The sequence below is a fragment of the Engraulis encrasicolus genome, chromosome 2 (genome assembly GCF_034702125.1).
Source record: "Engraulis encrasicolus isolate BLACKSEA-1 chromosome 2, IST_EnEncr_1.0, whole genome shotgun sequence".
Classification (NCBI taxonomy): Eukaryota; Metazoa; Chordata; class Actinopteri; order Clupeiformes; family Engraulidae; genus Engraulis; species Engraulis encrasicolus.
The window spans coordinates 5,636,125-5,663,127 of NC_085858.1; the positions used below are offsets into that span (position 1 = coordinate 5,636,125).

The window sequence follows — 27,003 nt, forward strand, 5'->3', positions numbered from 1 at the left end:
TCATGTATAGAATGAGTGATAACATTAAGAATGGAGTGAATTAGTGAAAATCTACCTAACAGTCTGGTGACACGTACAGGGGGATGTTGTACACCACACTTGGTGCAACGAAATAATGGGAATGTATCATTAGGTAGTACATAAACACATACAGTAAGTAATTCTGTTGGATATCTACAGTGTTTTTTAGAGATTAACATGGAGATTAAAAGTGTCCTATTCCAAGTATGCCTAGTAGCCAAACCCCTATATAATAATAATAATAATAATAATAATAATAATAATAATACTTTCGTTTTATATAGCGACTTTCAAAACACCCAAGGTTAACGCTTAACATGTTATGTGTAGGTAAGTGTGTGTGTGTGTGTGTGTGTGTGGGGGGGGGGGTGTAGGTGTGTGTGCTTGTGGAGACCAGCAGCCAGGAAAATACTGTAGCCTGTGTGTTTTGAGGTGTTGTTTAATCATGGGGGATAGGTAAGACTTCAAAAAAGTATAGGCTACTGTAAAAGGGCGGAAAAAAAACATACAGAATACAATATTGTGCATTGCAGTATGTGTAGGGCACCTACAGTAGGCATAATTTGAGGGGTTCCCTGCAAAGGTGTCAAAAGCAAAATGAGTAATTTCATTACAGTACATCACAAATTTACAGACAGGTTGTCTGCCCCATAGATGTGTATAGAATAGTCTATACACATCTATGGTCTGCCCACTGTGTTTTGTGTTTCCTGCAGATGGCGCCAAACGCACAACTTCACTTGCATCTTTCAGCAAGGGGGGCAAGTTTCTGTCTGTTTTTTCTTGTTATAATGAAGTACATACTGTACATTGTAATTGAAACCCCTTAAAATATATCACGAAAAAGTAAAAACCCTTCCACAAATTTGATGCATTGGCCTACAGCTCGGAATCAGATGACCATAAGCTACACTGTAGACACATGTTTAGGTTTGGAAAAGTGGTATTTTTTTTTCTTTTGTATCTTTAGTTCTACTTTTACTTTTGATGACACCTATGCCTCTGGGTCTTCCACATGGTACAAACCTGGCACCCACACACTGTCTCCATTCTTTGCCTCCTCACAAAGTCAGCAGCCACCATGGAAAGCACTTAGCCTACGTCTGTGGTTGACAGTCCACCCTGTCTGTGTCGATGAGATAATCTGATATCACGAAACATTTTCAACTCACAATCTGCCCAGATGTGGCCGAATGGGCACCCCTTCTTCAAATGAACAGCTCACTACAGGCACCATCTCATTTACCCAGCCCATCCCCTCTGCCATTGCAGAGTTGCCTATGCATACTATAATTGGCAACCAGCATCTATTTCTGTGTTTCTATAACATAGTTAGCTCCCGTTGTTGTTAAATGCCCCCTCAATCCGTTCAGCTTCAGCATCCACATCACTTGTTCAAATCGGGCGCCCCGCTGTTCACATGACAAGCCTTGGCCTGCATCACATGATCCGCCGTGTGATGCGCGAGATGTAACCTTTCACCCCCGGAGGGAGTTGCTACCAGCTTACACAGCTGGGGAAATTAAAGAACAGTGGAAGACGCACATTCCCTCTTCTACAATCGGCAAGTTCCTCCTAGATAAAGCTATCACAGTGTTGACAGCAGTGTTTATCATGCTGGCTTCTTTACGTTTGTCTCAGTCAACTGTGGGAGCGGTTTGTTTTGTGATGATGGGTCTGTCTTTGGGCTAGTGTCGTTTTGCTAGCAGCTAGAGTTAGCCGCTAGGAACAGTGTTTTGTCAGCGATTATTCACAGTTGCATTTCTCATCGTCGGATCTAGAAATTACACGTATTGTGGTGGTTGAACAGATGATCATAACTCAACCCAGAGCGACGCCTTCATGGATCCTCGCACGTTGTAACACCCAACGTGAAAAGTGCATGCACTTAATTGTGTGTCGAATGTGTGTGTGTGCGAATCGCGTGTCGTATGATGGGTGGAAATACAAATGAAATGACATTATGTATTACAAGAAGAATCGCCATGGTCCACGATGGGCTGTTGTCAGCATTTGCTGATGAGTCAGAATGCATGCTGAGCTACCAAAATGTTGTCCTCAACGCCTTGCACATTTCGTTAAACTGGACGATTTCCATCACAGTAGAATCAACGTGTGACAGAATGAAGTTCCTCACTCACCACAGTTTACTTTCTTAATATTTTACATGTATCTTGTATTTTATCGTTTACATTAAAAAATATATGTGTGACGCCCCCAACCACAAACACACACTCAAAAACAGGATTCAGTGTTTGGTTGACATTCTATAACGTGCATGTCTTGGTTTGCATTGCAGGCATCCCCCCTGGGTGCGATGGATAAACTGGGGGGGTAGATGACCCCGGAGATCAGGTGCATCAGCATGAGTGACTGAGAGCTCCTTGTAATCCATCAGCCGTTGCCCATCCCTGCTATCTCATCGCCCCCACATTGGCTGCTGTGGCCACCAGGATGGCATCCAGCTACAATCCCCCGCTGGATGGCCCAGTGGAGGTGAAGGAGGGCTTCCTGTGTCCGCTCTGCCTGAAGGACCTGCAGTCCTTTTACCAGCTGCAGGACCACTACGAGGAGGAGCACTCGGGGGAGGAGAGGCACGTCCGCAGCCAGATCAAGAGTGAGTGACCATCAGTGACTTTCTTGACTCTTGTGCCCAACGTTGACATTCCCAGTTCTGCATTAATATCTGACTTAATTTTGATCATGCTTGTGTTCTGTCTTACATGCAGGATTATTGCTAGGATATTTTGTTTACACTTTGTGCAAGAACTTCTCTGACCTGCTAAAGTAAATGACCTTAACACACGCCAGTGTGTGAAAAGGTGACAATTATACTTTGAAATCCTCCTGCAACAATAGCCCATACAACATCACTTGTAATGAAATGTTATAATGTGATGTACATATGGCCCACTGACGATAAGAGGTTGAACTGTCAGCTGTTCTTGTGTCCCATCAGATCTGGTGCAGAAGGCCAAGAAAGCCAAGGACAAGCTCCTGAAGCGGGAAGGGGAGGAGCGCAGTGAGAACAGCTATGAGTCCTTCTACTATGGCGGAGTGGACCCTTACATGTGGGAACCTCAGGAGCTAGGTCAGTCCATTACACCACATATAGACTATATGTTGTGTCTAGTATACAGGCATTTGTCTACACAGAGCATTTCACAGAATGTCATAGTTCCATTGCCTTGTTAAAGCAATGGATATACATTACTATAAGATACATGCATCAGTTGTGTTTTTCTGTATTTCTTGGCTGTGTTGTCATAAATAATGGATTTTAGACAACCCATACAGTAACAAAATATATATTACATATCAGTACCTATTGGTTCAAAATCAGGTGCCATGTCGTAGGTGAGAGGGCCCAGGTCTAACAATGATTCATTATATTTGGTTATAGCAGTGCTTACTAATGAATTCATACACGTGTAACACTAATGTAATTTACAACATGTACGTTTATTTTTTTATTTCAGGAGCTACTAGGAGCCATCTAGACCATTTCAAGAAACACAGAGCTGAGAGGATTGACCACTATGTCATTGAAGTTAATAAGCGCATCATTCGACTTGAAAAGCTGACATCTTTTGATAGAACTAACATGGATGCAGGAAAAATCAGAGGTAGGGTTTGATTTTTTTTTTTTTTAATTCTTGCCCCTATAGTAAGTCTTCTATTGCAAAAAAAACAAATCAGGCACACCTGTATGCAGAGGTTAGAGGACAAACACTTACAGATTGAATTGAAACGCACTGAAAATTGCAATTAAGTGAAAGTGTCTTTACTTTGGTTAAATCCTACTCGAGTAAAAGTACCTCTCTAAAATGTTCCGGTACTTGAGTAAAAGTAAAAAATACTTTTAAAATATAATTTGAGTGAAAGTTACTTTCAATTAACTTTTCTCTTGACAATTCAGTATAGCCTATAGTTTTCTATATGGTGACTACAAAGCTCTGTGAACGTTCTGGCGGTCTGAATGGTCTGGCGAAGTTGTCTTTAATAGCCAAGTTCTTAGAGGGTGGATTTAACCCGTGTCTGTGACATGTCTCTATGGAACTGGTTGAAGCTGTTATGAAGCTGGCCACTCTTCTCTGACTCTTCTACCAGTAGGGGTAATGACAGAACTAGTTATCACCTTACAGTAAACATGTCCCATCAAGCCGTAGGAAATGTTTGAATTTTTTGGTTCCAAAATTGAGGGTGTCTTGACTTCATGAGATAGGCAAGTTGGTCACATTGACTCAGTGCAACATTACAGGAAGGATGGGTGGGTTCAGGCAAGTCATCCAACACTTGTAAGGTGCAATTTCCTTTCATTGCAGATTCTTGTCTTTCATTGCTTTGCATACTCAGGGCAGATAAGTAAAGTACTTAGATTAAAATGTACTTGAGATAAAGTAAACGTAGCCATTTTAAGAGCTACTTAAATTAATGTGTGCGTGTGTGTGTGTGTGTGTGTGTGTGTGTGTGTGTGTGTGTGTGTGTGTGTGTGTGTGTTTACTCCCTTAGCCCTAGAGAAGTCTGTGGTGTCGTGGGTGAATGACTCGGATGTGCCTTTCTGTCCGGACTGTGGGGGCAAGTTCAACATCCGCAACCGCCGCCACCACTGCCGTCTGTGTGGCTCCATCATGTGCCGCAAGTGCATGGAGTTTATCCCTCTGCCATTGGCCTGTAAGCATCTATAACAGGCACACACTTTCGGAAGACCAGACAAGCAGATATACAGGCATTATTAGCCTATGAACAAAGTAACTTGCTTATAACCCACCGGATCTTGATGGAATCATCCCCATAGTACACACAATAAGACATGCGCAAAAAACAAAAGTTACAAAGAAGCATAGTATCTGTTCCTGTCAAATCCAATAGATTTAATGTCAGCTCATTTTCACTTACACCGTCATTTTACTACATCAGATCTACTGTCTTAATTTCAACAAAGTCAAAGTGAACATCAAAGTCAAAGTGTACACAGTATTGTCAATTTCCTATGGAACAAGCATTACGCACAGAGGATTGAAGTTGCAGTTTGCCAGTCACCAAACGTGCAATTCAAACTTGCAAAACAGGGATGCTAATCACATATACATGTTTCCATCCAGACAAGCTGACGAGTGGTACCCGTGAGGCCTTGTGTGTGCCCGCGGGCAGCCCCGGGCAGTCGGGCGGCGGCGGCGGTGGCCTCGGGGGCCAGGGCATCGTGGCGTTGCCACGGCGCGGCAGCATCAGCAGCCTGAGCTCGGTCAGCTCGGTGCTAGAGGAGAGAGATGACGACCGCATTCGCTGCTGCCACCACTGCATGGACACGCTGCTCAGGCAACAGGAGAAGCTGGAGGAGAAGGATCACGTGCCAGACATCGTGAAACTCTACGAGGTACGAGTGGCAAAACTGCGTGGGATAACCTCGGAGACATGTACAGAGGAGATAATAAAGATACTTACTTGATCCCGGTGGAAATGAAGGGGAATTAACAGGGTTTTAGTGGGCTAAACCTCTGGAACTCCCCAATTGGAATTGTATTTTTTTTAAGTCTTCTACGTTCATTTAACACAAACACACGTTAACGCTACATTTGTGTAATGTTGTGAGGTGTGAATGTTTCTGACATTATTGCTTACTCGTCTGTCTTGGACTTTCAGAAACTGAGACTCTGCATGGACAAGGTTAACGAGAAGGCTCCAGAATACATCCGCATGGCTGAGTCCCTCAAGTAAGATGCTTGCTGAACATCCAGAACGAAATCTAAAAATTAATCAAGCGATTCATTCGTTAGATTCCTAAAGAAAACGATCATGAATTTCTCATTAAAGCCATTTGCTGGTGTATGTTTGGATATGTTAAATTCACTCTTAAGCATAACAGTCTCCCGTCAGGAACCGTTATACACTTATTATAAAGATAAATGTACCAGGTAGACTGCATTGCATGATTGTACGATATCTTGTTTTTTTTTGTGTGTGTGTCCAGTGCGGGGGAGAACACCTATAACCTGGACACGGCAGGTGGCCTTAGGATGGAGGTCCAGAAATACTACGAGCTCATTGATGCCCTCAGGTTGGCACCCTTCTCCCTTCATAACATAACAATGCTGAGTTGACATGTGGAGATCACAGGTTTTGAACATTAATATTAATGGACCAGCTGATTTTAAAAAAAAGCCATGGCAGTATGTGGCAGTCTCTGCCCTAACTGTTATTACACAGAACACACAAACACGCAAATGTGTGTTTTAATTTCTTTGTACGTGTATAGTGTATATAGTACAGTTTGTACATGTGTATACTGTACACTGTACGTCTGTATATGCATATCATAAAGGTATCATATTCTTCTGATGTGATACTAATGCGGGCCTGTTGTTTTGACTAAAACAGTAAAAAGATTATGACCCTTGGCTTGAAGGAGGAGCCTCAGCCTCATCCAAAGACTCTACAGCTGCAGAGGATGGTGCGCTACAGTGCCACACTGTTTGTCCAGGTCAGTCACTCACCTGGGGGTGGGGGGGTTGTTGCTATCGTAGACATATTGTAGGGGGAGTCGCAGACAGAATGGACTTTTTATGAAAAACGGGGGGAAACTGAGGTTAATAGTTAACATAACTCCATGAATTAGTTAGTGACAGTACTCACTTATAAGAACAATACATGATTATACTTTTCCCTGTGAATGTCAATTTAGAATGAATCAATATTAATGGACAAATAATGTTTGCTGTTTGGAATATGGGGGTAGGTGGGCGTGGTGGGTTGTGAAAATATTCTTGAGTGCAAAAGGGGGTCCCAGCAGAAAGTTTGTGAACCACTGGTGTATTATGCAGGACTCAAAATGAGCTTTTTTCATCACCAGCCAACCTGGCTAGATCAGGAGTGGGGAATTATTTTGGCTTGAGGGCTGCACTGGGTTTAGAATAGTGATCAAAGGGCCAGATGTCCCAGGCAACATGTCTGTGCCAATAATACATGTGTGTAGTGTACACTGGCAAAATTGGCCATTTCACTCCTGCACATTGTAATATTCAAATGTGACCTTCATTAATCGCACACCTTGTTTTAAAAATGTTACGTGGTGTGAGTATGGTACTTTGGATTAAAAAGTTGTCTTGAGTTGGCTCTGGGGGTCAGATGAAATGGCTCTGTGGGCCGCATGTGGCCCCTGGGCCTGAGTTTGCCCACCTATGGGCTAGATATTTTACTAACCAGACACACACTTTCTAATGATTGAAAGTGGTTAGTGAAATATTCTTTTCTACCAGCCAAATTGAATTTTCACTGACATTTGTCCAGTTGGCAGATGTTAATTTAGAGCCCTAATTTTATGTACTGAAACGGCTTTGTCATCATTGATTTTTGACGATAAATGATTGACAGAGCAGTGCAGTTTATTGGATTTTTTTATTTATTTCTGTAATGGTTTCTCATACTCTTATCCACTGCTAGACTCTCATACAGTCAGGGTAGTAGAATTGCTCTACCGGTGATTTTGAAGTGTCACTGTCATCTGTTTTGCTTTTCAGGAGAAGCTTCTGGGGCTCATGTCTCTGCCCACTAAGGACAAGTATGAAGAGCTGAAAGAAAAGAGAAAAGAAGAGCAGGAGCGAAGACTACAGCTTGAGAGACAGGTAAGAGATAAAAAAAAATATCAATAAAAAAGAAAAATAAATAATGTTACATTGTTATCCACGCGCGCACGTGTGATAACCTGGAGCTTAGAATGATTTACCGCGTCTTAGCATTTCTGTGATGACGCAAACAGCTTTTAGCCATGGGCTTTGCGCGACAAACTACACAAAATAGTAGCCAAAATGACATGCGTAGAATTCCCTGTAACGTCCATAGTCATCCAAACTAACACTCTCTACTGCACTGCTTTTGCCCTCAGGCTGCTCTGGAGAACCAGAAGCGGCGTTCAGATCTGGACAGGAGCCGTCCGTTCTCCAACGGTGAGGCCCCCTCCTCCACAGGGCCCCGCTCCCCCCAGATGACCAAAGCCGGCGGCTGGCTGCCCTCCTCGGACACGCTGCACACCAGCCAGCAGGAGGACCCGCTGCTGCAGCAGATCGACATCATCCAGAGCTTCCTGCGGCAGGCGAAGGCGGCGGGCCGCACCGACGAGGCCGCCACCCTGGAGGAGAACCTGCGGCAGCTGCAGGATGAGTACGACGTCCAGCAGACCAGCCGCGCCATCGAGCTCTCCAGGAGGCTGGCCGAGGAGCAGAGCCTACAGCAGGAGCAGCTGGAGAGACTGGAGTGGAGAGAGAGGGAGAAGGAGAGGGAGCGGGATCGGGATCAGGCAGGGGAGAAGGAATGGAGGGATCGGGAGGAGGAGAAGGAGGAGTGGAGGCAGCCAGAGGAGGATGGACAAAGAAGAGGGGAGCAGTGGGCCATGGAGAAGACTGAGGATGAGGACGATGAAGAGGTGACCTGTTCTTATGTGTCTGCACAGCTTTGAATAATGGACAGAAAAGTCTCTATTTTTTATGATCAATTATAGCTTTTGTATTTATTTAATGCTAGCCATCTTTCAATCTGGTCTTTCTACACATGTAATGAAAGTCACCCTGGGAAAAACCGTTTTTCATTGTGACCGCACCCGACGGCACATAGTGCATGTATGCCTCACCTGTGCAATGGGGCAGCTTAACTGACTCTCCAAGGGGGACAGTAGCCTGCGCCTGCACATGCTACCCTTGATACTGCACAAAGTTTTGCCTCTCAAGATGGTCTGCCAATGCACACTATCTAGAACATTTCAAATTCTAACAAGATAGGGATCTCTTTTGAGTATTACGGCTCGATGGAGCATGCTTAAGACAATGTTCAGATCAGTTTGCAAGTTAGTAAAGACCGATTGTAACTTCAACCGGTAGCAGCATACTGAGGCATATCATGATTATGTGCTGTCCATTGACAGTATGACATTACCCTGCCCATCATTTCACTACAAGTTGTAAGTGTGTGTGACAAATAAATACTCAACTCTACTTTATTACTGTAGGTGAGGAGGAGATTTGCCCTGGCCAGACTGAGCACGTCGCCACCCCGGGCCACAAGCATCCGCAGCTTTCCACCTCTGAGCGAGTCGCCGCCGACCGTGTCGGACCAGGCCCCCTCCTCGCTCAACCCCTTTGACGAGGAGGACTCCACCCCGGTAGAGGAGGACACCTCCAACCCCTTCGCTGAAGACATCCAGAGAGAGCAGAGGGAGGCCACCACCACCACGGCCAATGGCCGGAAGGAATACAACCCCTTTGAGGAAGAGGAGGAAGGAGGAGGAGGAGGAGGAGCAGCGGTGAACAAGCAGGAGACGCCGGCTAGTGCCAACCCCTTTGAAGAAGACGAGGACGATGCAGGAAACCCTTTCAAGGAGGGGACGTCGCCCGGCAGTGCCGCCACACCTCCTGGACCATCCACCAATCCCTTCGACGACGAGGATGAAGACGACGCCTCCATGGCGTGCGAGATCATCGAGGAGGAGCTGCTGAGGCAGCAGATCGATAACATCCGAGCCTACATCTTTGACGCCAAGCAGAACGGCCGGGCGGACGAGGTGGAGCTGCTCTCGGAGAACCTGCGAGAGTTGCAGCGCACGCTGCAGGAACAGAAGAGGAAAGCCCCCTGAAGATGACCCCCCTGCCCCCACGCTTAACCTTTTATTCTTTCTGGCCCTCTCTGTCTGCTCCAGTGGCTCGGGCAGTCCTGCTTTTTCTGCGGACTTTTTAACATAAAGAAAAACATCAACAAGAAGAATTGATTGTTTTAATGTCTGTGAGCAGGACAAAGCAGGACGGTTTGATTTGTTTACTGTTGTGTGTCTCACCGTTGTGTCGTCATTCCCTTTTTGTCCTGGACATTTCTAATGGTAACTTTTAAGTAGATAATGGGCACACAGGTGGATGATGTCACCAACACACATTCTCCATTTTGAACTTGGCTGATGAATAGGACTTTCCTGACTCGCTGGATGTTAAATCTAGTGTCCTATGAGGCCAACTGGCACTTAACGCTAAGAGATGTAGTGTCCCTCGGTTGTTCTGATGCCAGCTTATTTTTCCTGCCTCATGGCAGGCCACATCAATATCTGGCTCTTCCTGAGTTCTAACTTGGGTGCAGTGTGACTTCCATCTGCAAGAATGTGTCCACAGTTGACTGAGAAATAGAAACAATATGGCCATGGCTTCCAGGTTCACTGCACTCAACTTGACCGTCAGCTCTCCTGCTCGAACGGTCAGAAAGCATAAGACGAGAATTTATCCTGGGCTCTGAGAGGTCTTTCTTGCTGCAGCCTTAGAACAATGGGTTTGGGGACATCTCTGGTTTTGAGATGTGGATGAGCATTGTAGAACTTTTACAATGAATACCGGTGTCAGGAGAAACACACGAGAGGCTGAATCTCCTAAGATGCTTTGATCCCCTAAATATGAAGTCCTCTGAAACATCGTTCTACACAACATAATCAGAGGGCTAACAAAGGACTGTCGAACAACCATAACTTTTCAAGTAAAAGGTCTGTCATATGTGAATAGTGTGTTAAATGTGTGTGTTGGAACAGATTTTGCCACAGATCAACTACAAAGTTTTACTCGGTATATCTGATGGGTTTGGGAAGGCACAGCAAAGTTCTCCTTTGGCAGTACTTGATATGCCAGGTCAGAATCCAAGCAGTGAAACATGTGAATTCCTCTTTTAGTCTGGGATTCATCTGGACCAATGTTCATTCATTAGAGTAAGATAAGTCAACATCTGCCCACTCCATGCAAAGGAGTATGCTTTAGTTCTGTCTCCTAAGGGGGTGTTGTCCCATCAGTCTTCCTCACTTTCTGTGGTGGCTTGCTAAAAATGTGTGCTACTGTCATCTCACCATTCGTCTCCAAACCGAAGGTCTAAAGGGGCGCTCACCTGACATGGATCCCGGAAAAGTATGAGCTTGAAGTACTTACTCTCATAGACGATCATTGATCTTGACTTCTTTCTTGGGTCTACCCAATTTTAGGTCCTCCATTCAAAATAGCCCACTACATATTAACTTGTACCAAGTAATGCGCTTTTTGGTGATGCGTATCGATTCCTCCTTGATTCAACTACCACTTTCTCCTTGACCTCACTCACTCACTGCATGGCTTGGATGCAGCCACTCTCCCAATCAATTTTGTTTTCTCTTAAAGCAGCTACACTGCTCTTGGGATATGTTGCAGGCGCTCCTGGGCAGCCATAAACTATACACTAACATGCACATTGCATGAACCTGATCTCACACTCATGTTGCATCTCGTGATACTCACTGACATAAAATTTGCTGTCTGCTGGTCAAGGGTTGGACTGTTTCTGCAAGCATTCACTTATATGACATGTAATGATCGTTAAAAATTAAACATTCAGTTGGGTTGTAAACATCAAACACTACTCCAATCTAGCGTGGTGAAGTATTATCATGTTCTGTTTAGCGCAGATAAAACAGTTTCCTTTGGATCTGCAAAGTTTACTTTAAAACATTATGAAGTTGCTACACTCTTTTTTTTGTCTCTCAACAGTATTGTTCTGGTCACCAGTGCACGTCATACAGTGTCCTTAGCCTTCAAAATGCAGGAGTCTGACACCCACATCTACTGAAGGCACTTGTGTACTTGTGGCACACTGAATGACTTGTGTTTAGTTGCTTTGGATAATGTTGCCTGCTCTCCTGTGTTCATGTCAGGGGTATGTTGTAACTGCACTAATACAATTAAACGTGAAGTCAAAAGATCTACTTTGTATTTCTTTCTACATTGAGACTCATCAACATTAAAAATATAAACCTAGATTTGAAATGTGACAGCATTGAGCAATTAAGACATGAACAATGGTATTTTAAACAAACGTATGGTACGTCAAGACAATTTATTACATAAATACAGAAATCGAGAAACATTTTTTTACGCAAACCGTAATCCTTTCAATGTGAACAGTCCTTTTTATTCCTCCTATTAGTCTTCTGAACTTGCTGCCATCTTTGCCCGATATTTGCCTGTCATTTCCTTGGGCAGTGGCACCAGCCCAGGGTGTGGCACCTGGCCTGGTACCTCACTCATGCACTCCTTCAGGCAGTACTTCTTTGGCCCAAAGTTTGCTGGGTTGGCCTCCTCCTTTTGCGCTTCAGCCTGCAGAACCGCACTGAAAGAAAAAGGCATAGAATCCACAATAGTAATCTGTCAGCACATTTACTATTTAAATACACAGAAAGAGTTTACTCTTCCTGAAAAACAGGGTCAAGATCAATACCACAATTGTATCAGCCATGGCATTGTTGATTTATTGACAGCTGTAGGACTATATGGAAAACAGACTGATTTGAATAAGGACAGAAAAACACAGGCAATATGGAACGAATACATCTGCTTATTCCTCAGGTTGTATTCTTGACGCCCAAAGAGACAGAATGTGTGAATTCTGTAATAGAGCAAAATAAAGGCTATTTCATTTTACAGTCATTTCAAATGGCTTTGACTTACTCTGACTTGCCAAGAATCTTCCTGACGTGTTGTGTGATTTCTTTGTATTCTTTCCCCTCCACATCCACCAGAACTTGCTCCCCATCATCTGTTGCATCAATATAAATGGCAATTGAAACAACTCAATACAATACAATACAAACATCATTCATGGTAATACTAGGCATTGCGCTTAATAAACACTGTAATGATACTTACCCAGGTAGAATTTGAGGAATGGTGATGGTGTCATGTTCTTGAACATCACAATTTGGACCCATGGGTTTTTATACTGTATCTGTGGCACTTTGAAAAACGCGAATTTTCTGTGAAACAAAATAAGTCATGTTGATACACCATAGCCAAAGCATAAAACATTGAGAAACATCCCAGGCCCATCTTCCCATACCCAACTGCTATGCTATAATGTCTTTCGGGAAATCAACAAAAATATAAATAATGAAGACCTACTTTGATATACATTATCATATTGATAAATTGGCTGTGCATGCATGTTAATTTTGACATCAATCCACAACTGACCTTGCTCCCTCACTGAGGTCCCCACGCGTGTTGTAATTTACTGTCATGATCTTCACGGGTTTTTTGAAGACAATCTCCCCCTTTTGGAGATAATCTAACGTCCTCCGAATCGGAAACCTCCCTTTCATAGGCATGTTTCCAACTTAATATCAACGCGATTGTCACCTTGTCCTTACTGACAAAAAACGTGCATATTTTGTTTTCATGTTCTGCGACCAGTGTGACCAAAGGATTTTTTTTTTACTGCCAGACTGTTTACTTCCGGGTTAACCCAGTTCTAACTTCAGAAACAGCGCTCTCGTGTGATTTGGAAGATAATAGCAGTGTTTTTTCTGTCTTCTCGTCTGTTTCATAAATTAAAATTTGGAAGCATTCGTCCTAGTTGTTCCCGCAATCGTAGTTATTTATTGTAGGTTATCTTTGCACAATGTTGTCATTACAAGAGGGAGGACAAAATTGATGTCAAAAGAAACAGTTCCCTCGCTCACGCCCATCCACATTCCTCTTGCGGTTCTGTTTGTACTCCCTGGTGCGCCGTACTTCTGGTTTTGCGGCGGGATCTGGTGGATTGGATTGGAATCACCTGGCCGTGGTCTGGGACGGATTTAACACATTATTAATATAGGAAGAACAAGGTGAGCTCCTCATTTGTTTGTTGATCAACAGCTGACAGACACCCACTTTTCACTTTTCATAGCATTGCGAGAATCGTACAAAATGGTGGTTCCGTCAACAGGTAGGCTGCTAGCCTACCAAGTGAACTGATGATCATCTGATCAGCTGTTAATTTCTGTTTTCTTTTGTGCCAATATGAATTGTGCTGGACATGCAGAAGCCATTTATGTGTGATCATAAATCGATGTGTCAATCTGATGATTACTTACACAAAGCACTTAATTCATCAAGCTGTTGTTTTACTGTTTTGTTTGGTTAGACTGGGTTTGTTTAGGTGCCTACGACCTGATATGAGTGGCCTGTAATAGTTTGTTTACTGGATAGACGCAACTGTCCGACACTTCAGAACTAGCATTTAGTCGAATACACAATCTCTCTGCGCAAATAATGGCATTTGCTAACTAACTTTCATGCTAACTACAGAGGGAGGGGCAGAAGCCGCAGTGCCAGCAACAGCCATGTGTTCACTTGCACTATTTCCACCACCTCTGGCTGATGGAGAAGTGACCCTGTACGAGTCCAACAATGAGCTCGTCTCCGGGTCATCGGCCAACAGTTATCCTAAACAGGTGAGCGGACCCAAACATTGCTTAACCATGCCCTGCATCACACATCAGCAACTACCTGTCCAAACTCTTCCCATCCCATTGGTTATTCTGGTCCAACTACACAGACACATTAAAACACTGCTTATAACTCAAACCATCTCTATTTACCAGCCCAGGAATGTTTCAGTTTCAGTTTCAGTTTATTTGACAGGCACTTGCCCAAATCAACACAAAACATAGGTTATACACATCATGACAAACCACACAGATTAGACATCACAACACAAAAAGGCACAGAATAAGATGACTAAAATCTATACAAACATTGTGTCCAGTGAGCTCTCATCCTGGATGTATACCTTGCACTACTCACAGATGGATTACAAAGTGCCACCATTATACTATTGGTAGAAACATCCAGGCGCTGTGTAAACTTATGCATCAAGTTCCTCAAAAGTGCATGCAGTGTGCTTACTCCTGCGCAGACAAACATCAGGCTAGCACTCCCTCCTCTGGGAACCTTAAGTAAGATTCTCAATGCATCATTGTATGCAACTTTTATCTTCTGCATGCTGGACTTCTTGTATAAAGACCAGAGGTGTGCAGTGTAAAGAGGTGTGCAATACGCCTTAAACAGGGCCACTTTCACTTGTGTGGAGCAAAATGTAAATTTACGGGCTATAGTGTTTGCCTGCGCATATAGCTTACAACACTGCCTATACATGTCATCATCATCATACATATCCTCTGTAATACAGTGACCAAGATATTTTATCTTTTTGCAGACATCAAGAGGGTTATTTGACAGTCTGAACACAGGAAATTTAAGGCCTTTATCCTGGCCCAACCAAACCTATAGATTGCCATAATAGGGGCAGTCATGTGTAAGTCGTTAGGGCATCAGACTTGTAACCTAAAGGTTGCCGGTTCGACTCCCGACCCGCCAGGTTGGTGGGGGCAGTAATTAACCAGTCCTCTCCCTCATCCGCCTCCATGACTGAGGTACCTTAAGCATGGTACCGTCCCGCCACACTGCTCCCCTGGGGCACTCCCCTGGGGTGCATTGCTTGAATTTTCCAGACCAGGGTAACAAATAATTGGTTAACACTTTCCCTTTCTATACAGGATTGGGATCCACCCAGCTTGCATTTCCCACGTGAATTACTGAAGCCTCACAGCCGTCTAGAGAGCAGCAGCAAAACTGCTTTTCTAGACCACAGAGACACACTTTGGATGAGAAGTGCGGCAGCTTGGTATGTATAATAACACTTGTAGGCCCGTTGTCATGTGCTCAGTTCTTAACAAAGGCCTTATAAGAATGTCACATGATGTCAATATAGTCAATACTGTATAACTATGTAATGCCTCTGCACTTCTGCTAACATCCTCGTAAGACTTCATGTTGTATGTACAACACAATGTCATGTTCAATTTCTAATTTAATTAGTGATATAAGTATGATTTTAGATATGGCAATAGAGTGTTTTTCCTCCGGGCGACTAGGTGACTAAGCACTTTCTTTCCCATAGGCGTGATACTGGCCTGGCAGGACTGCTTGATGAAATCACACACAGCGTTGAGGAGGGTAAGTACTTCACTTTGCAGGGTCCCCACGGATCATTAAAATGTCTAAAAGTGCCTGAAATACAATATGTCTCTTAAGGCCTTTAAAACACATTACATTTTGGCAATACATGGTTAAGTGTGTAACTGCGGTTGTGAATTTCAGATGAGGGGAGAAATGAAATAGAACTAAAATAAGGTGCTTAGACGTTTCATATGCGTTGTTATTCTGCTGGTCAAAATGAATGTGGTTTTTTTACTTATTGATTTCTGAGACATTCTTCTTTCTCAGACATTCCAAGACGTTTATTGTTTAACATTGCATATGTTTAGATGGCAGCACTTTCATTGTCTGAAGTTCTCTGGAACACCAACACAATTCTTTTAGTACTAGTCTAGACCTATAACAAAATCAATCAGTGTTGTTATCAGCAAATGCACAAACATTGTGAATTGTGAAAAAAACATTGTGTTTTGTGTAGTCCCCAAGTGGCTGGGTGTGAGTGCCGGCTGTCTGTTGGCGCTGCTCCGGTCTGTGTCCTCATTCCATGGTTCACTATTCCCTCATCTCACGGTAAGACATTTTCCTCACCTCAAACCTTTACAGAAATGTCCTCTCATTTTACTCACAGCTTTCAACTCAATGTATGAATAGGTCAACACACTTTTTAACATATATTTGTCACATGTACACATGGATATCTACAATGACTTGCCAAACAAAACTAATTTCTACTTTTTAATCCTACAGCTTAGTAATGTAGACATGGTGGCAGAGTTCTCACAAGTTCTGGACTGGTAAGAGTTATCTTCTTTGTCTGCAGCCATTTTAAACGGAATACCTGCATTTCAAGAAAACTAACACGTGTGTGCTGTTAATTCTCTGCATTTTATTGTATCATGCTAGAATGTTTATTGTAGGTTATCCACGTTGTTTCTGTCCTGGTTCTGTATAGGTCAGAGGGCACAGTTCGAGCCTTTGCCTGGCACCCTCACACTGAGAAGTTTGCTGTGGCTCTTCTAGATGATTCTATAAGGATCTACAACTCCAAGAGGTAATAGTGCTGAACGTCTCAGAAATTCATATTTTTATAGTGTGGTATCCTGTCCATTGGAAAAAACAGTCAGATGATACAGATAGTAGTAGTGTGCATTGGTCCTGCCCATACGATTGGATTGCGATTCGGGAGGTAATGATTTGAATCGATTCAGTCGGACTCTACAATGCATTGTAATGCATTACATTTCTACTGAAAGCAAGGCAAATTCTGCATGAGTCATGTGGCAATGCAAGCAGTCAGACACCGAGCAACAACACCTTATTGGCTGTTGTGTGAATTAGTCCTGCTGTTTTCAATGCTTTGAAGTGATATCGTTTAATTTAATGATCATTTGCTCTGGAAATGCCTACGGAAGTAATTAAAACTTGAAAAAAAATGTGCCGGATCGATTATGGCATTTGCCGAATCGATTATTGAATTGTCCTGCCCTGCATTGCAATACATTGCCAAATTGATTGTTGACACCACTAACAGATTGCATGTACTGTAGATTGGTTTTCCTGTATGCCTGTCTCAGCAGCATATTGCTATCTGCCTCCCATGATGACGTCATGGTACATTTGCCTATTGTCTATTTTCTCCCTCCCTCCCTCCCTCCACCAGTGAGACGGCGCCCACTCTGAAGCACAGGCTCCAGCGGAGTGTTGCTGCTCTGCAGTGGAAGCCCCTGTGTGCCTCTGCGCTGGCCGTGGCCTGTCACACCTGCCTCCTGGTCTGGCATGTCGACCCTACCTCCCTCTCAACACGGTAGGTACAGAGAGGTTCTATGCATATGACGAGAGACTTCACTCTGGACTTTTCCGTGTGGTACTGAACTCTAGGGGGGCAGCAACAGAGGAGTGCAGACTCCAATCAGAATGGATGTGCTGCACTCGCTCGACAGGGCCCCTAGGTGAACTGCAGCCATGGCACATTGAATAACATTTATTGTATGATAATGTGCCATATAAATATTTTTTATTTATTTATTGATTGATTGATTAATTGAATAGCGAGTGGGGTGGCTGTTTGTAGACCGGCTGTGGCAGGTAGCAGACAGGCCCTCCTTCACACGGTAGACAACATTCAGACACGCCACCTGTCCCTCTCCATACGATAGGCAATACACAGACCATACCCTTGCAAACACACAGCCCCTACCCTTTTCTCCTGGTGCCTTGGTAGGCAACACACTTTACTGTAACACACAGCCTGTGAGTAAATACATGCTCGCATCGACTGTCTCACTCACATGCACCCCCCCCTCACACACACACATACACGCACACACACACACACACACACACACACTCAGTGATGCTCTTTCTCTCTCAAGCTCTAGAACACTCACACTTATTCTGTCACCAATCATCTCTCAGCTGTGCTCTGTGTTCCCCTTTCTCTCTCTCTCTCTCTCTCTCTCTCTCTCTCTCTCTGTCTCTCTCTCTCTCTCTCTCTCACTCTCTCTCTCTCTCTCTCTCTCTCTCTCTCTCTCTCTCTCTCTTTCTCTTTCTCTCTCTCTCTCTCTCACTTGTGCAGTGTATCTGCAGATGATCTCATAACTGTTCTCTTTCTCTCCTTGCAGTCCATCGTCAGGCTGTGCCCAGGTGCTGTCCTACCCGGGCCATGCTCCAGTCACCTCCATAGCCTGGGCTCCCAGCGGATCCACACTAGTGTCCGCCTCCCCAGTAGACACAGCCATGCTGGTATGCAAATCATGTTTTTGCTCATTATGGCAACATTGCATTTTTTTTCGCACACCTCAGCTGGCAGGTTGGGAGGTTGGGCTATTGCATCTATGTCTGTTTTCTGGGTAAAATGTGATACTTCTGTTATTGATATTGCCTGTGGGCAGTAACAGCTTGATTGTTGTGGTTTTAGTTCTGCATGGCTTAAATGCAGCCAGGATAGAGTAGAGATGTCAAAAATACTGAATCAAACCAAGATAACGCAAAACACGCCCACTCAATGCAAAAGCGTCTGCTCAAGTTGGGTCTCCTAAGGGGGCGTTGTCCCCTACTACTTCTCTTTCTGAGGTGTTTGCGCAAGACATGCGCTACCGCCATCTACAGCGCTAAGGGGACTTGATTCTCAACCTCAGGACTCCGAAGGTCTCCTAACCGAAGGTCTCCTAAAGGGGCGTTCACCCGACATAAAGTGGATACTGGAAAAGAAACAAAATGACGCTTCTTGTTAGATCCACCTTCTTTGGAGATGTCACTTTTTTTACAACTTTAGACGCGTCCTAGTGAAATATTTTTAGTGTTTTTAAGTCACATTTATGTAGCTGACTCCAAGAACAGTTTTATAAGGCGCCTTCCTAGTCAGAGACCCTTGGATCCAAGGAAATTCTGTTGCCAAGGGGAACCTTCACTGACAGATGGGTGGGAGAAGGGAAAGACCAGTGCTGTCCTCCAGCCTCACCTGGGGACTGAGCCATGATATGGTCTCCTCAGACTTCTGTCTGGGTCACTGACGAGCAGCAGTCACTTTCACTTTTTAATGACACATGCACACGGTCCAGATCATGTTGAGAGCCACTTTGCTACTGACTGACGCGTGAGAGGAGATGATGAGGGAAGCCAGGCCACCATATTTTAATAGTAAAATAATAATGGGGGACTGAACCAGCTGGTGCTGATATCATCTGTCCTCCTCGGTCATGCATACACTTACACCCAGAACTTGATAAAGCTATGCAAATGATGACGCTTCCTCTTGCCGCTATGCGACTGTGTATTTTCATTTTATGTTCAGTGAACAACTATGTCAATGTGTCAGTGAAAAAATGTCAATTTTCACTGACTGTTGCCTGTGTCATCAGTTTACCAACAGCCAAAATGCAGTTCATCACAGAAAACACGTTTTATTGTTTATTTCTTTTGGTTAACTCTGTACTCTTATACCATTGTCCTTCAAATCAAAACTGTACTGTTACTGTATTACAGAGAGTCGGCAGTGTGTTCAGTACTTAGACTGATATTATTAGCATAGCTTATCACAATCACTGCAAGTAAATGGTACCATTATGGTGATTGTGACCGTTAGCACAATCAATCAAGCTATCAATCCACAAATGATCACTGGACGGAATTAAATAGAGTAGCAGTTTTGCACTCTGGTGAATTTTACATAAATTTTTAAGTGTACTTGATGAGGTTTTATTTGGCACCATTGACCTCCATTGCTATACTAAATATGGCTATACTGAAATAGTAGGCATTGCAAATAAACAAAAAAACCTGAATTTAGGTTGATGGGTCGATTCTTCTTCGTAAAAGTAGTCAGCTTTGCCCATTTCTGCAAAAGTTAAGCAAAGGGTTTTTTTTAAATATACAATTAGGCTCGTGGTTCAGTGTGTTTGTGTGTCTGTGTTATAAGACAGTGACTGTGTGCTGAAAGACAGTGGCGTAAATCCATACTTGAAGTACACTACCAAATCTATAAACACACACTCTCGATATACAACCAGAAATTTCTAAAGCTAGACAATCTTTTTTCTCTGACAACAGAAATATTAATAATGCACGCGTCCTGTTTGGCACTGTGGAAAAGCTAGCAAGGCCCCCAAATCAAATGCCCTCTGAGTTCCTCTCAGTCAGCAAATGCAATGAGTTTGCATCCTTTTTCAAAGGAAAGATTGAAAAAATATGTACAAACATACTCACACAGGTGCAACCGGCCCATGATTCGAACCAACTTGCTACGGTGAAGTTAAATCTTAACCTCATGAGAAATGTTCATTTAGTTGATGTGGACATTCTTAATAGAACGGTACAACGTTTTAGCTCCTCTACATCTGACTTAGATATTCTACGAACAGCCTTCTTCAAATCCATCTTACATCTAATATCACCAGATGTACTTCAGATCATCAACACCTCACTACAAACAGGCATATTCCCAGGCTGTCTGAAAGAAGCAGTTGTGAAACCCTTACTGAAAAAGAACAACCTGGATGCACTGGTACTAAACAACTATAGGCCCATATCCAATCTACCATTCATGGGTAAAATAATAGAGAAAATTGTTTTTAACCAATTAACTGCCTTTCTAATGTCTAATAGCTACCTTGATAAGTTTCAATCAGGTTTCCGTGCCTACCACAGCACTGAAACAGCTCTTATTAAAGTTATGAATGACATAAGATTGAATTCTGATGCTAGCAAATCATCCATCTTGGTGCTACTCGACTTAAGTGCCGCTTTCGATACAGTTGATCATGCCATACTACTACATAGACTGGAACACTGGGTTGGCTTTACAGGCATAGTGATCAACTGGTTAAAATCGTACTTACAACAAAGACTTTTTTGTCGCCATTGGAAGACATACCTCATCACCGATGTCTCTGAACTGTGGGGTCCCCCAGGGCTCCATTCTGGGACCACTACTGTTCAATCTGTATATGCTGCCACTGGGACACATTATCAAGAATAGCTCAATAAATTACCAAAGCTATGCAGATGATACCCAACTCTACTTATCTATGTCCCCCAATGACTACACCCCCCTTGAATCACTCTATCATTGCATGGACCAAATTAACAAATGGATGTCTCACAATTTCCTCCAGCTAAACACAGATAAAACTGAAGTAATTATATTTGGGAAAAGAGAGGAGAGACAAAAGATTGCTACTATCCTTGAAACAAAGGGACTGAAAGCAAGGGATACAGTTAAAAATCTTGGGGTCCTCATTGACAGTGACCTAAACTTCAACAGTCACATGAAAGCTATTACTAAGTCTGCATTTTATCACATAAAAAACGTCTCTAAATTTAGGGGCCTTATGTCTAAACATGATCTGGAGAAGCTAATACATGCCTTCATTTCTAGTAAGGTTGATTACTGTAACAGTCTTTTTACAGGCCTCCCCAAAAAGACCATCACAGCTTCAACTTGTGCAAAATGCAGCAGCAAGGGTTCTTAGAAAAACAAGGAAATCGACCACATTACTCCAATTTTAAGATCGCTGCATTGACTCCCAGTAAGCTACAGAATTGATTTTAAGGCAATGCTACTTGTGTTTAAATCATTAAATGGAATGGGACCCACATATCTACTGGATATTTTTCAGCTGTATGCACCAACCAGGTCACTAAGGTCAACGGAGAAGAATTTGCTGGTGATTCCAAAAGTCAAAACAAAGTGTGGAGAGGCAGCCTTTAGCTTCTATGCTTCAAAGCTTTGGAACCAGCTTCCAGATGACGTAAAAAATGCACCCACTATTGATCGCTTTAAATCTAGACTCAAGACAAAGCTGTTCTCAGATGCTTTCCCCTAGCTTAAATTCTTATTTTTTATTTTTATGTTTAGTTTATTTTATTTTTTATTTTATTATTATTATCATTTTACCTTATGTTTTATCTCGATGTTTTAAATGTTCTTTGACTCCTTTATTTCCTTCTTTCTTCCATGTTTCCTTTCTTTTTGCATTTGTTAATTTTGTGAAGCACATTGAGTTGCACATGTCTATGAAATGCGCTATACAAATAAACTTGCCTTGCCTTGCCTTATAGGTGTGGGACGTTGCGGCAGAGAGCTGTGTCCCCCTGCAGCGTGTGGGAGGGGGAGGGGTGTCATTCCTCTCTTGGGCACCAGATGGTGGTAGAGTTTTGGCAGCCACACCATCGGCCCTTTTCAGGTACGGCTTTGCCAATATAATGTGTACTTTACACACATTTGTGTATATTTCTGTATATTTTGAAGGGTGTGTGTGAATGTTTTCCCAAATAGTGTGCCTCCTTCAGATAGGGCTTTTAGTAAAAAGTATACTCGTGTGAGTACAAGTAAATACAGGTATCCGTGTCTAGCTGAAACTGTGCTTGTGTGTTACGACAGGGTGTGGGAGACCCGCATGTGGACATGTGAGAGGTGGCCATGCCTACAAGGCCGTTGCCAGGTGAGGTTTTATTCACAGACAAACACTACAGTGATGGACAATCCAGTGCCACATATTCCAAATTACCTGGTTTTATTGTCCAAATGCCCTATTTAGAATATGTGGCACTGGATTGTAGCTTCTGAATCCAGATTACCCATCACTTCTTCAAACACAAATGGTATTGGCAAAAAAAAACGTTCCATTAATATGCATTCCGTCTCTTCCCCAGTCGGGCTGCTGGAGCCCGGACGGATCTCGTCTGCTGTTCAGCGTTCAGGGGGAGATGGTCATCTATGCACTCACCTTCAATGATGCGTTAGGTCAGTGGTTCTCAACCTTTTTTTGAACAAACGCCCCCTTGACCTCATCATAAGCATCCCAACGCCTCCTTAGTATTACAAAAATAAAAAGGACCAATTGCCCCTCAATGGCATCAGAGCACCACCCCCTCTCAGCTGTCTCCTCCTCAGCACCCCCCTAGGGGATGTAGAGCCCATGTTGAGAAACACTACATTAGGTAAACTCCATCATCCTTAAAAGCACGATAGGATCTGCCTTCAGTTGAAGACTAGATCAGTTACACCTTCATTTCGTTTGGGATTAATACATTTACTAGCACTGTCTGTGGTCTGGGTGCTGAAAATGTAGAGATGATGAGGCAAGTGAATGTAAACAATTTACAGTTTAAAAAACAATTTACTTTAAAGTGTCAAATGGCTCACAGAGCTCAGGGTGTCAGAAACAAAATTGTGTTTTTGTCCATCTTTTTTTAATCCCTTCCTCACATTTGAAAAGTGACGACAGTGTATTTGTTACAGGAGGACCAAAAGATGCAGCGGTAGTTGCCGATCTGTCTGACACCACGTTTAACAGTCCAGATGGAGATATCACGTATGTACATTGATCTGTGCGTGAACATGAGGGAATGTCTCATTATGTGGTGTAGATCTGAATCTGCACGTTTTTTTGTGTGTGTGAAATGGAGAGATGTGTTTAGTGAGATGAGAGATGTGTTTTGACTTGTGTTTTTTGGGGTTTTCTCAGCGTTGGAGGAGAAGTGCAGTCCCTGGCATGGGATCCAAGAGGAGAGAGGCTTGCTGTGCTCCTGAAAGGTACAGTATCCCTCTCAAACTGTTCTCAGGTCAGCCAGAACTAGAACACTGGGAAACCAAGTGCCTGCCCACAAATGATATACTGTATGTTTATACCAGTATACAAGCCCATGACTCGTCATTGAATGAGGGATTGTTTGCTTCTCCACAAAAAAAAGTCACAGTTCACTTGGGAGACTTAAGTTTCTACATGCCTATCGCAATCCAAAATTGCAAATGCTGGGCTTGTTGTTGTGAACACTATGCCCAGTTCGGGATTATGCGTGGTGTGGGAAATGGTGCAGCTCTATGTCAGCCTGCTTGGAGGTGAACCTCAACCTCCCCTGGATGATCTTTGTGGTAATCTCTTTATCAATTAAGCATATTAGCTTTCTCTGCACTTAGAATAAATAGGCAGCAGTTTTTTGAAAGAAGGTACTATATTAGGTATTTTTTAGACCTTTTTTAAGTGTATGATGTTGATGTGAACAAACCTATTTAATGTGTCTATTTATTTTTATTTATTCAATTGTTGGTTTTTAATGTCCAGTGAAATATATTACCTGTATTAGCCATGAAATACACTGTTGACTGGCTAAAAATGAAAAACAAGCAACTATGTCAGCCTGCCAACAGCCTCTGGAGCTTCCGCAACTCAGACCTTAGTCATGGCTTTGGACTCGAGGCTTAGTGCAGACCCAGTATCTTGTTATGGCGTTAATTGGTGGGGCGGTGGGGAAGGGCACCCTGGTGCCAAGTGTACCAGCTGGCCTGAACACTCACGGCTCACGTGTACCGGCACTGGCAGAGCAGGGCATATGGCCAAGTCATTTTCCCATATAAACTGTCTCTGATATGGCTTTGTCATCAGTAGTGGAGCTATTCGTCTGTATTGATGAGGTGCTTATTTACAATACGGTTTTACGTCTGGCTGAAGGCACTACTTTCTGGACTTGAAATACCATGGTGGTGATGCATATTTGGAACCACGGCATACATCATGGGTTAGCATGATACTGCAAGATGCTGTGGTCGGTCCCAAAAACCTCACTTTCGGCGCCGGAAGCTGTTGCTTAAAGCCTGACACTTTCAAAACAAGCCCATTGTCTTTCCAGGATTAGCCCCGCAGTACCTGGTTCTCTTAAGTGTACTAGAGTAGGTCATTGTGTTAAATGCTTATTAGCATTAGGCAGTGTCTGACCAGTCTGTCTGCTTTACAGGAATCAAGGCGACAGAAGGACGGCCTTCTGTTATTGCCGTGTTCAAGACTCGCTCCAATCCAGTGTTTGAGCTCCTGCCATGGTGGGTACCATGCCCAGTGTGGCTTACACACATCATCTCCTTTATTTCACTTCAGTGGCTCACTTGGTCAACTAGTTGTGCTCGTTCACAAACCACAAACCAAAGAGAGGTGGAAATGAAAGGTTCAAAATTCAAAAACCCTGTTCTGTGGTCATACTTCCTATGCATGTTAACAGCTGATGCACTAGTCTGATTTGTGTGCACTGACCATTAAGATCAATTTGTTTGACAATAGTTGGATCCAAAATGTTTTCTGATTACTCTCTGAATCTGAGAACTATGCCCATCTTAACTGATGTGATTACTTGTAATATGACATGATTGTTACCAAATCAATACATGCATTAAAATATAAAGTCTAACATTTATCTGCACCACCTTTTTAGTGGCTTTGTCCATGGAGAGGTCGGGGCTGAGCCCAGACTAATGCAGTTCCATCCTCACTTTCAACACGGGGCCCTGCTGACTGTGGTAAGTGGCGTGCAAAACTCAGGTTTCACTCGGCATGCGGTATGTCTTCATACCAGCAGTGAGGGCAAGCACTTTTCTCTGCTGGGTGATCATATGACTTCATGTGTGTGCATGAATGTGACATGAGTGTGAGGGAGAAACAGAATGTATGCATGAGCTAGTAGTTTGTAAGGGAGAGTGTATGAATGCTTGTTTGTATGAGTGAAAATAAATGGATTAATTATAATTGTGTGTATGACTCGTGCCTACATGCGTGTCTGTCACTAGTGCTGGTCCAATGGGAAGATGTCCCACGTGCCGTTTTACTTCGTGAGTGCGGGAGCCGCCCAGCCCAGCCCACTACCTCACCTCGCAGGCCAGGCTGTAGACAACGGCTTCCATCAGCTCTACACGGAACAGTGATCTTAAAAATGCACACAGTGCTAAAGCTTTTGACCTATTCTACACTTTTTTGCCTTCTAATGAATAAAGTATTTTTATGATGGAGAATGTTTGTCATTATTGAACAATGCACAACAGTCATACAACAGGTGTTATTATAACATGGTTTACTGTGAAAGACCTTAAGTTTAGTGCAGAGTAATCCTTCATTTGAAAAAGACAAGTGTAAATAAAAAACCCAACACTTTAGAAGGTTGGAAGGGAGATATGACAATTCAATTGCATAAAATGAATGGCTGCACAGATATAGAAATGAGTTTCACCGAGGGATATTCCAAAAAGGTGGTTTGTAACTAAACCTAGCAAAGTTAACTCGAGTGTTAAACCTAATTAAGGGTGTGCAAGTGAAGATTCTAATTTATCCATGTGTGGTTACCCAAAGAATGAGGTTAAAAGCAACTGGACTTTCCAGCTTAGACATAGTCCAACTGCTGGATAACTAAGGGGTATTTAGAATTCCTATATTACATTTACCACTTGCTCACTTGTGAGTTAACATTACCCAGGCAAGTGGCTAAACCAGCTCTCTGGAACAATAAGCTCTTGACATGATCCATGATCGTTAAGACTAAGGTGAGCCACCCCATTGGACGTAGGGACTGATGCGTCACACACCAACACAGACACCAGTTTTCATAGCCTGTTTTGTCCCTAAAACAAGACCCGCAACAAAAGATCAAAAAAAGTTTAATGATTATCCAAACAGGTGTGTCCTTTGGATCATTAAAACATACAAATATACACATGCCACTCGCCTCCCTTGTTTTTATATCGAAAATATACAGCATGTATGTGTATACTAAACTGCTCACTTCGTCGTAAGATGGCAACCCTTTAGTCTTTTTCACAACATGAACCAGTCTGTACTTTTCTGCGTATGGTTGTTGTTTTCAACAGTAAGTTGGTAGATGAGTGATGAAACCTTACCAAAGCAGGTTATAGCATGCAGCTGGT

The 27,003-nt window shown here is 43.1% G+C and overlaps 3 protein-coding genes across 4 annotated transcripts; 2 read left to right on the forward strand and 1 right to left on the reverse strand.

The window, feature by feature from the left end:
* The first annotated feature begins 2,325 nt into the window (after nt 1-2,325).
* Nucleotides 2,326-11,763, forward strand: LOC134466461 (rabenosyn-5). The gene is made up of 11 exons (XM_063220360.1): nt 2,326-2,638; nt 2,981-3,112; nt 3,501-3,647; nt 4,534-4,695; nt 5,127-5,398; nt 5,665-5,735; nt 5,993-6,079; nt 6,400-6,502; nt 7,539-7,643; nt 7,904-8,440; nt 9,020-11,763. The coding sequence occupies exons 1-11, from the start codon at nt 2,476-2,478 to the stop codon at nt 9,641-9,643; spliced, it is 2,403 nt and encodes an 800-aa protein (XP_063076430.1). The 5' UTR covers nt 2,326-2,475; the 3' UTR covers nt 9,644-11,763.
* A 101-nt stretch (nt 11,764-11,864) lies between these two features.
* On the reverse strand, nt 11,865-13,297 carry mrps25 (mitochondrial ribosomal protein S25). Its single transcript, XM_063220400.1, has 4 exons — nt 13,032-13,297; nt 12,708-12,814; nt 12,510-12,597; nt 11,865-12,171 (listed from the first exon to the last, which is right to left on the reverse strand). Exons 1-4 carry the CDS (start codon nt 13,163-13,165, stop codon nt 11,985-11,987), a joined length of 516 nt encoding a protein of 171 aa, XP_063076470.1. The 5' UTR covers nt 13,166-13,297; the 3' UTR covers nt 11,865-11,984.
* Nucleotides 13,298-13,565: 268 nt separating this feature from the next.
* aaas (achalasia, adrenocortical insufficiency, alacrimia) lies at nt 13,566-26,097 on the forward strand. 2 transcript variants are annotated; one of them, XM_063220378.1, is made up of 17 exons: nt 13,566-13,666; nt 14,130-14,275; nt 15,380-15,507; nt 15,784-15,839; nt 16,300-16,391; nt 16,569-16,615; nt 16,774-16,872; nt 17,482-17,625; nt 18,443-18,563; nt 22,380-22,504; nt 22,702-22,762; nt 22,974-23,064; nt 23,563-23,635; nt 23,789-23,856; nt 25,056-25,137; nt 25,524-25,608; nt 25,876-26,097. In XM_063220378.1, the coding sequence occupies exons 2-17, from the start codon at nt 14,165-14,167 to the stop codon at nt 26,008-26,010; spliced, it is 1,518 nt and encodes a 505-aa protein (XP_063076448.1). In that variant the 5' UTR covers nt 13,566-13,666; nt 14,130-14,164; the 3' UTR covers nt 26,011-26,097. The 2 variants fall into 2 exon arrangements, with proteins under 2 accessions (XP_063076448.1, XP_063076442.1); XM_063220372.1 differs by lacking the exon at nt 13,566-13,666 and adding an exon at nt 13,673-13,767.
* The last annotated feature ends 906 nt before the right edge of the window (nt 26,098-27,003 follow it).